The sequence below is a fragment of the Poecilia formosa genome, unplaced genomic scaffold (genome assembly GCF_000485575.1).
Source record: "Poecilia formosa unplaced genomic scaffold, Poecilia_formosa-5.1.2 Scaffold25, whole genome shotgun sequence".
Lineage (NCBI taxonomy): Eukaryota > Metazoa > Chordata > Actinopteri > Cyprinodontiformes > Poeciliidae > Poecilia > Poecilia formosa.
The window spans coordinates 2,890,439-2,901,193 of record NW_006799964.1 but is presented as its reverse complement, the minus strand read 5'-3'; the positions used below and the strand labels follow the sequence as shown (position 1 = coordinate 2,901,193).

The following is a 10,755-nucleotide window of genomic DNA, read 5'->3' as shown; positions in this document are numbered from 1 at the left end:
TTTTTTTTTTTTTTTTTTTTTTTTTTTTTTTTTTTTCAGCTGCTGCCCCTTAAGATGCATTTTCATATTGGTTGCGGATATTAAAATGAGTAATTCAAAGCAGTCGTATCCGGGTGTGCACGCAAACTTTCTGTCAAACAAGACTACTTGCGGGTCCGTGAAATACGACTCAGATTATCTTTAGGAATCTTGCAAGGTAAGAGCTCAATTTAGAGTCTGACCCATTTTACATCGATTTCTTAAACTGCCTGTTCCCCTAAAATTAGATCAACTGGATTAGGTACTTTTTCACCGAGACCAAAAGAGAGTTTCACTGTGTCGCAGAGCTAATTTAAGGACCTGAAGTATCACTTCGTCTGGATCTTTTAAACTATTAGCCTTTGCAGAAAAGCTGATTGGGATGGGTTTCCTGACAGGAAGATAAATTGCCATCATAAAACGGCTAACCTTCAATTTGCCAAAAATTAAGCACTTTACTAATAGATGATTGCAAAATATTTGCTTCAAGTTGCATTTCAAAATTGTGTTTTTCTAGTACATGACTGTTAAAGGGCTCATCTTGCTAATTAAATTGTTAACAGGGCACATTTAAAAAAAAAGCAACTAAAGCTGTCCACGTTATCATCTGTCAGATTTTGAGATTTATTTTATTTGAGCTCTGTGCCTGGAGTTGTTCCTGTGGTTTACATTATATAGCTTCTACTTTTGTTCCATTTGGATGATGTTCCCTGTATTTTTCTGCCATATTAACCTCCTTCAGTTGCATCACATTGGGTGACTCACCTGACTGCCCATACACTTCTAGTGAAAGATACAGCATTGGATAAAGAATGGAAATAAACTCTTCAAAGCTTATTTCAGTGTCACTCCCAGTCACAATGCTAACCCTAGCATTAAAGTGCATAGTTCATGGTGACAGCATCTGGCTAAGAATGTCAAATATGTGGTGCATGTATTCTCAAATGCTCTCTAAATAAAAATTTGCACTGTTTATGCAATTTTAACAAAAGTAGCTAATCACATATAAATGTTAGTCTTTAGGTATGCTCTTTGCTAATAAAAAAGTCTCAAAAATCTTGGGCTAATATCGTTTATAAACACACATTTATTGCTAGAACAGTAGTTCATAAATCATTCTCACTGGGTGAGAGGATGGGAATAGTACAACAGATCATCACTGGGCAACACAGAGGCATGCAAAACTAACTATCATGCACATTCTCATTCTCAATTAAGGGCAAATTAGTGAGACTCATACAGCCTCCAAGCAGAAATCCAGGCAAACCAAGACTTGAAGCTAGGAACGTTTTGCTGCAAGCTGACAATGACACCCACTGCTTTATCATGTTCACTTGGAAGATATACATTTTTTTTTAGAATATATTTTTAACATGTTACAGGGTTGTATGTTTTAAGTCAGACCACAACATTTAAGAGATCCTGGTTGGCTGATGCATACATTAGCACCGACTGATTCTATGTTGTCAAGCTGCAAATAGTGACTAACCTTCTGATTAGAATAGAAATTGTGCATTAATTTCATGGTGGGAGGGTAACGATTTTGCAAACTTAGCTGATAAAATCTGCTCCCCAAACAAGGTTGACAATCACTTCCCATGAGCTCATTTTTCTGTTTCAACCTTTTTAAAAATAACTGCAATTTCTTTGCAGAAAAATATTCTACAACTGTTGTGCGGTACCGTGACCCTGCGAGGAAAGTGGGTATAGGCAGTGAATAGATGAATAGACAATAACAGCAGACTTTCAATATGAAAAATGCAAATGTCTAAATATTTACCCATATGCTTCAGACCATGCTCTTGCTTTCCTTTGTATATTATCAATCTTCCTCTTATTTTAAATGCTTTTCCCAATAATTAAAGTTTGTTTGATGTTTATTGGAAATCCATCCACTGGGGTCAAACCATGTAATTGGCCACACTGGAACAGGTCAACCTGACAACACAGATTATAATATGAAGTCCACTGAGAGCACAAGAGAGTCATTGCAGACCAATTAACCTTTCCCTGATCCCACTTATCATAGAGAGACACTTGAGGCATTAGGAGGGACAGCCAAAGTGAGTGAAAATGAAGTGATCATGTGCATAATCATGATACAGTAGGAACACACACATGTATACTGAGTATCCAAATGATAAAAACAGAGATGAAACAAATAACTGACCATCTTATTCATTGTTCTGCTGAAAAAACAACAACAACAGGGATCCAAACTCTGATGCCACTTTCAGATTGTCATATAACACTTTGAACTGTCTCACTGCTAAAATGTACAATACTAATAAACCTAACTTGACTTGCCTAAACAATAGCCTAATCTGGAAAGTCATAACTTCTTGAACCTAATTATGGTACTTTTTGCATTGCTGTGGGACGCCAAGTAGCATTCGGTGTGCAGAAGACCGATGTTGCACTGAAGGGTTCACCAGACACACCTCAGAGGTCCAGTGTCTCTAACTCAGTCTCCATCTACCATACAGTGTATGCCCTGATTAGTTCTGCGTCAGCCACTGCATAAGCCGTATTGAGGTGATCAACCTGTGGTTCCACTGAAGTCTTAAGCAAGCTCAAGTAGTTCAAAAAGTGACCTTTATCTCATCGGCATTGTTGGATCTGGTGCGTCTCCTGTTCCTCTTAACAATACTCCCTAGATTATCTATGGACTTTCAGGTCAGAATAATTTGCTGCAATCAAATTGAGTAATTGTTATCAAACCTGGCTGTATTTGCCCAGTCCTACTGGAAACTCAAATCAGCATCTCTATAAACCTTACCATCAGAGGGAAGCATAACATGCTCTCCAATGACCTGTTAGCTGCTCTAACAGTGAACCAACACTGTGGCACCCCCTCACTGGCCCTTCAGTGGATTCTGTTCACTTTTCCTCCAGATTCTGGGAGTTTGATTTCCATCTAATAGCCATGTTTACCTTCATTTCACCTTAGACTGTCCAATTCTTCTTCTTGGACCAGGTACGACAATTCTGGTGTCTCTGGTTTAAGAGTGGCCTAACACAATGAATGCTACGGTTATAGCTAATTTGTTGGATGATCTTGCAAGCCGTGATTCTCAAGGTTCTGAATCCAGCTGAAGTTTAGACTTTAAAACCTTCCCTCAAACTATTTTATGAATTTTGCTTCACAATATTTGATCCTTTTGCTTTCACTTTCTACCGCATTTTTTCCCTTCCCTCTAAACCTTCCATTGTTATACTTGGATGCAACACTGAAAACAGTGAAAACCCAATGCTAAAGGTCATTGCTCCTGCAGCAATGCCCTTTTGTAGCTTAACCTTCTCGGGGAATGTGTCAAGAACTGTCAGCTGGACATCTGTCATGTCTAAAAAGTAGAAATAAGTAAGTAAAAAAGGAAGGGGAAAAAAACACTTTTTGTATTGGTGTCATGTAAGATTAAAATTTTTAAGTACCTGAAAATTGGGTTTTGTTTTTGCTGGGAGTCATAAGGATCAAAGTTAACTCAGTGACAATTAAGTGTTTATTTCTGCGTAGCAAATCTACGCAATCAGTTCAACTTTTTTTGGCTGACATTCTAATTTACTGAGCTGCACCAGTTTGAATGCTCACTTTTTTAGGTATGCAAATATTTCCCCTTGTTAATTAATATCATAGCTGCTGAAGGAGAGACACTGGGGAATTTAATGAATGTTTTACAGAGGATTAGAGCCAGCTGAAGGGCAAGTGGGAGCATAACCGAGGGGAGAGAGGGATCAGCTGGCCGTTACATAAGTTCATTCTGTGGTCTCTGATTGTGTCATGAAAGGAATTTAAGATTAGTACTAATTGAATCTCAATGAGTCATTAGCTCCACCTCCCACCTGCTTTACCTACAGCCCACTGAAAAGTGATGGGAAATCATGTTGGCTCCCCCGTTCCTCTCTGTAAGCCACCGTCTGCCAATGAGTCTAATGCAGGTAATTATGTGGGAATGAAAGGCTGCTTGACTTTCTGGATGAAGATTGGCATCTTGATGCATGCAGGGGTGGACGGGTGGCGGGGGTGAGGGGCGAGGTGTGTCAGCTGGAGCTGGTGAGACAGAACTGTCGTGACAGAAAGGGGAGGGATGATAAAGCCACACATTCACATATGTAAGTCAGTACTTTAGGGCAATTTTCTTGGCTGATAGAGACATGTGTTGCAGTGAGGAGCAGGGAACAGTGGAGCACAAACTACTGAGGAAATGCATTTGTTTACAGCCAAAGGGGTTTTATTTTATTTGGCAGCTTGCTGCAGGGCATACATGAACTATTCAGATCAGAGCTGGTGTTAGTGTCTTGAAAGATGGGCTGTTTAACCTAGCTCAGAAATCTTTAGCTCCGACATCTTAATAATCAGAATTGCTTTATAACTCCTGTCTTTATTTCAGTGAAATAAAACCAAAATAATACAGTCTGGCTCATTTAGTTTTATCATCGTTGGTATTGTGTTGGGCAGCAGAAAATGCTGCTACTGTAAGTCTTGGGAATGCCGTTTCTATTAATGTTATCAGTACAAAAATGTAAAATCTTTTTAGTTTGCTAAAACCCTAATTAATTTCAGAGTTTCTGCTCCTCGTTTTGTATGCTTTGCTTGTATCTTACATTTAAGCTTCAAACACTCAGCATTATCTTTGCTGTCTGACATTCAATTTTTCTTAATAAGACCAGATTAGATTTTAATTTCATTCTTTCATTTTCCACCTCTGTGCAAATAACTGATGTCTAATCCTGCTCTAGTAAATAACTAAAATCAGTTTTCATTCATATTTGTTAGTTCTTTGGTGTTGCCAATTACTTATTTCATTATATCGGAACAAATTGTATACATGGCTTGCTATTTTACAAGAATCTATTGAATCTCTTGAAGTAGAATACCCAAATAATTTCAGTTCAGTCCAATTCAGTTCATTTGATTTGTGTTTTATTCAGTTCACCTAAGTTTGTTTCAGTTCTCTGCAGTTCAAGGTAATTCCGATTGTGTTGAAGGAGTGCGGATATTTTTGAGTCAATTTGATTTTATTAGTAATTTCTTCTCAAGACCGAGAGAAATTCAAAGGAACAAAATCAAGGCAAAAACAAGCAGAAACTGTCATAAAGGTACATCATACATTTGCAAGCTAAAATGTGGTGATCAGTCAGTTCAATAAAATCTGCAATCATTTTTCCATTTTGGTTTTTGTTTTGCCTTTTCCATTTCAATTTTTTTATGCTCTCTCTTTCTGAAGCACTTTGGATTTTTTTATAGATGTGAAAGGTGCATTCAAATTTAATTACTGTCAGTGAATAATAAGGAATATATCTTTCAAATGGGTGATCCAGGAAGCTGACTCCCAAGCAATGAGGATGAAATCCAGTGTAGTTCTTGGCAAAAGGTCTCCTCTGAGCCTGAGGAGCATCACTCTACTGCTGCAGTAATAGTAAGTACTATGGCGTGGCCATAAAGCACCTTCTGTTTAAACTCCAGCAGTCATACTTGCACCTCACAGGGGATAACCCCCCCTTAACGCTTAGCTGCCTACGGGGTTAGCTGTGATCTCCTGATCCTGTGGTCCTAATCCATACGGCTCAAAAAACACTCACAGCTACAAGCCTCGGGCTTAAAATGTCTTCTATGAGCAAATCTGCTTCATAGATGGGATAAATATATATGATGCCATGAACCTGACATCTTATCATGATTGTAGCCTGGAGATTAGTTGGATGAGCTACAAAGCAAGAAAAACAAACAAAATCAACCAAACAAACTTTTAAAGTAAAGCCAAAAGGTGTTCATTTGAGAATATTCCTTCTGTTTTCCAGCACATTTGCAGATATTTTTGTTGCTGTTGGACTCCCTTTCAGTAGAGCAATAACATAACTGTGCTACTGACTGTTTTTACTGTATTACTTGCACTTTGTGTCAGAATGGGCAGGAATAAGAGAAACAACATCGACTCTCTGAAGACGTCCATGATGATGCGGCCATTTAAAAAACGCTCTGAGTCGAATATGAATGTTAACGGTTGACCCAACTCTTAACAAGAAATCCTTTTTCATTCATGCAGAACAATGGCTCTGTGTAGTTTCCAGGAAGATTAATAATAGCACCTGATCTGTTTCAGTTTGTCATGCTGCCTCACTAGTACACCTTGGTGTGTGCTGGTGTATTGGTGTTTGTCCTAAATCCTGAAAGATACGGTCGGAGCCATTCATTGCCAAGAAAACCTATTGCCTTTGTGGTTTCCCCCAAGGACAATACACCACAAAATTGACATGGCATTGAACTTCTGTTTGGTGTTGACTTAGATCATCATTCCCTTCAACGTTCACTGAAGATGGGTGGAATTAACTTCAGCTGAATGGGATCAAGTTTGCGGAAGCTTGTTAACAAGCCAATCATTTGATTCAGGTGTGTTGAAGCCGGGAAACAGCGGCTGTCCTGCAACTGTCAGATTTGCCTATGCCTAAAAAAACACCTGAAACTGTCAGTAAGAGTCTGTTGAATTTGAGTGAATGAGGATAATAATTCAGTCATTTAATTCAGGTATGTTGATCTGTAGGGACAAACAGTTGCAGTTTACTAGCCCTTGAGGAGTGACTTTGTACACCACAGATCTAAACTACTCCAAGAGGTTTTCTCATTTTATAACCCCGATTAAATTTTCTACATAACTTTATCCCTTTCTTGTCTGCCGTGTTGCTTGGTTTTTCCTATGATGCTGTTTGTTTGTCAGTGTTCTCCAACAAACCTCCAAGGTTTTTCACAGACCAGTTAGATTTACACTGAAGCTAGAATACACACCGGATGGCTCGATTGACTAATTAGACAACTTTTCAAGGCAATTAGTTGCTATAAAACTTTGGTTTTAGGATATCAAAGTAAACAGGCTGAATACAAATGCATGCCAGACTTTCCAGCTTTTAATTGGGAATGATTATGTAAACCATCTATCATTTCCTTCCACTTTAAAATCCATTTTGAAAGAAGCTTGTGGTCTTAAGGGGGGAAAATGTGAAAAATATTCGGAGGGTCTTAGTAATTTTACAAACCCCTGAAAGCATTAGGAAAGGAAACTTGTCTTCAATGATTTTAGTTCTGAATATAATATATTTATTAATTCATTTACAAAAGTAGCATCCGAAAGAGTTGCAATAAATTGTAAGCAAGGCTAACCTTGCTTCAGCTGAGTGTTTTGAGAGGGAAGGCTCTGCTGCAGCCATTACTGCACCAGAATCAACTTTTCTGATAACCACTTAATGGTTTATTGACCACCCGATGTCTTTCCTCCAGGTTAACTTGCCACTGTAAAATGAGTTTCTGTCTTCTCACTCTCGTCTCATCTCAGACGTTTAAAGTTTTCATTTTTTTCAGGCGCCTGTCTCTGCCCTCAGCTGGAGCTCTTATCCATTTTTTTTCTCCCCACTCTCCTCCTCTCTTGTCTGTACAGTGTCATTTTCACTTCAAGCTTCTACTTCTTCTCCAGTGAATCACTTTGTGTTTGAACCTCTTGTCAAGTAAAAATGGGACACAGTGTTCTCATTCATGATGTGTAATTTCTCTTAGTAGCTGTTTATTTGATAAAACACACTATCGGGTGTGTATTCCTGAATGCACGGCTACTATATTTGCATTTGCTGGGAACCATATCTGCAAGGTTATTGATGCAGCAAAGAAAAACTTTTTTTAATTAAATTCAAAATAGGCAGCCTTGCTCTAGTGGCTTCATGTACTATTTTGAGTAAGGGCACAATCTTAATCATATTGAAAATTCAACAAGGCTCTTGCAAGCATTCTGAGAATTACTCCTGCAATTTTGTCTTTAGTTCACTCTATATACTTTGTTTGTGTAATACCATGTAAAACTGTTGATAGCCTTTGGATTTTTTTTTTTTACTTTACATCAACAAACTCCAGTAGTATGGGATTTTGCTGACTTTCTTTTGGGAGAGATCAACGCAAAGTGGTTTAAAATTGAGAGATGGAAGGGAAATTATACATCATTTTCTAAATATCTTACTATATAAGATAACGTTGTGAATAAGTTTGAAGTGGGGTTTGGTAATAAATGTATGCTTTCAGCTTTTAACATTTCTCAAAGCACTGTTCAATCCAGCAACAACAATGACAACAAAAAAAAAAAAAAAAAACAAGAGTGTGGAACAACTTCAAACTGAGTCAAGTGACAAATGTTAGCTGTGCACTCCACAAATCATGTAGAAAACTGACAAACTGATTGAATTAATCAAAAAAGTCAAAAGAATTTTTTGTAGTGTTTGTACAAGTCATCTGTAGGAAACAGGAAATGCACTGAATGAAGTTATCTAGCCAATCAGGACTAAAATGAACCATTTTGGCCTACATGCAAAATGCTGTGTGGTGGAAACCTGGTACTGCATATTACTGCATATTATCTCCCCAATTAAACATGGGGATGGCAGTAATATGCAATAAGGCACATCAGCAAGGATATGTGTTCACCTTAAAGGAGGATAATTATCCTAAATATACTTATAGCTATAATGGGATGGTTTAGATTAAAAACATTTGCCTGTTAGATTGGCCAAGATTGAAATGCATAAGACTGAGTTTTTCTGTAAGACTTCAAAATTGACTTCAAAAATGCTCCTACTCCAGTTTGACTGAAGATGAACTATACTGAAAAGAAATTTCAACTTGTACACTTAAAATGTCAGCAGAGACATATTCTTAAAGACCTTCAGCTGTAACTGCAGTGAAAGAAAACATGCACACACACACACACCACATTTCTTAACAATAAAAAATCTTTACAATTGTACACCACTTTGGGTTTTTCTATCAGAAGAAAGTCCTCATATAGTATATTGAATAATGTGGCAGTTCCTTGAAAAAACTGTTAAGAGTTCAAGTGGTATTAAGCACACTTTGTCACTGCACATGCTTAGTCCAGATTTTTCAAATAAAAAGAGTCCTATTGAAAGGGCTTCAGAGAATATAGTTTACATCAATGAAGGTTGCCACTGACCTGAATAAATGTGTGCTTGCTAAAGCCCTTAGAAACCTGACTGATGCCTTTGTGATTTAATCTAATATTCAACATAATGTGAGTTGGTGAGGCTTTCGATTAGATATTGGTGATATTGTGTGAACAAGAGACAACATAATATAAAAGTAACTGGTGCTTTATAATATTCCATCCAGGGTTTTTTCCAGCCTTTATAGATCTAGACTTTTTTTTAAATGTAATTACAAGCCTGCACTTGTAATTACATTGACACTTCCTCAATGTCAGATTTTAACAGCCATGTCTTTTCCCACAGGCGTCTGATGAGTCATCTGACTCCCCAGAACCAGGGCCCGTCACCTGCATGGAGCCCTTTATGGTTCGGAGGCTCTCCTGCCGGACAGTTCAGCTACCCCCCCTGGCCTTTAGACAGGCTGAACAGTACTACTGCGACCGAAAGCCCGAGCCGGACACAGTCACCGTCCCACCTCGGCCCACAACACTGCCATTACGAGCACCGCCACTCATCGCCATCACCTCTGCTGACACCACCAGGTAGGAGGATGTTGACAAGTGGGCCTCAAACAACTACATGGCATAGAATGAATAAAACCTGAAAAGCTTAGTCAGTCACAGTATAACCAATCTGCAACACTAAGTGGCGCCCAGTGATGTCACATGACCAAAACCAGCAGATAAATCTCTCATTATATAGATTAATTACATAATGTTTTAAAGCCTTTGCTTTGTTAACGCTGATCATTTTCTGTTCTCATCTAATGAAAACATAACATTTAAAATTATATTACAGCACACAAATAAAAAACTATTTCAATACAGAAATATGGGATTAAAAAGCAAGTCTAGAACCTGCTTAAAGGCTTTTATTTTCAAAAGGTACGATTAATCTGAGAAATGGGCCTCTTGTAAAAAGAAACTACACCAGTTTTACAAAGGACTCAGTAATTTGTCAAAGAACATGAGTGTAAAAAAAAATAAATAAATAAATAAATAAAAAAGCTGTATTATGAAGACCAAAAAACACAGCAGAGGAGTCTAGGATTAAGATGTGGGATCAAAACTCTGTTTAAAGCGTCCTTAAGTTGCAAAACAATATCCTGAGCTTTGGGGATCTCAAAGCTCCTTTGATGTCGGCTCTTCCTGTCATTGTGAAGCAGAATTTACCAAGCGTTGGATTGTTCACCCACTACTAGAGAACGTGAGCTGGGTGTAGTCCGTCATGAGGCAAGCTGGTTTTACCCCACCCTGATGTGTTGTTGCAATTATCAGTAGTTAGAATTCTTTTTGTAAATAAATCAAAAAGCAATGTCTCATTTTATTTCTGTGAAACACTTATGCACTACTTTGTGTGGGTCTGTTGAAGACTGAAGTTGGCAGCTGCAAGGTGATAAAATGTAAACAAATTCAAGATGTGAGGTTTTTTTTTTTCACCCTCTTTGAACTGCAACACAGATACAGAAGTTATGTATTTTTTTACAGAGCATCTGCAGGCCTTTTACCATAAAATCATAACTAGACTGATGGATTCTGTGGACGTCATTCTGCCTTGCTGAACAGAAACTTAATCAGTTGTGTTCAAAGCTCTCCCAGACAGAAGTGGAAACACAATCAAAAAGATCAATATGTCAAGTTCTATTGAGGGAGACGGAGAAAAGCCTGGTTGTCAAAGACACTGACTTCAATGTACAAACAATGCCGGATTTCATTAATTGGTACTGTTGGTATTCAGAGAGGCCAGTGATGCAAAATTCAT

At 38.0% G+C, this 10,755-nt stretch overlaps 1 protein-coding gene across 1 annotated transcript in view; it reads left to right on the top strand.

Moving 5' to 3' along the window:
- Nucleotides 1–9,584, top strand: part of LOC103135435 (cAMP-specific 3',5'-cyclic phosphodiesterase 4D-like) — a 51,913-nt gene extending 42,329 nt beyond the window's left edge. Inside the window, exon 3 of the mRNA XM_007548151.2 lies at nucleotides 9,298–9,584. Within this exon, the coding sequence (XP_007548213.1) occupies nucleotides 9,298–9,540 (243 nt within the window). The 3' untranslated portion in view covers nucleotides 9,541–9,584. The remainder of the gene's footprint in view (nucleotides 1–9,297) is intronic.
- Nucleotides 9,585–10,755: the final 1,171 nt, after the last annotated feature.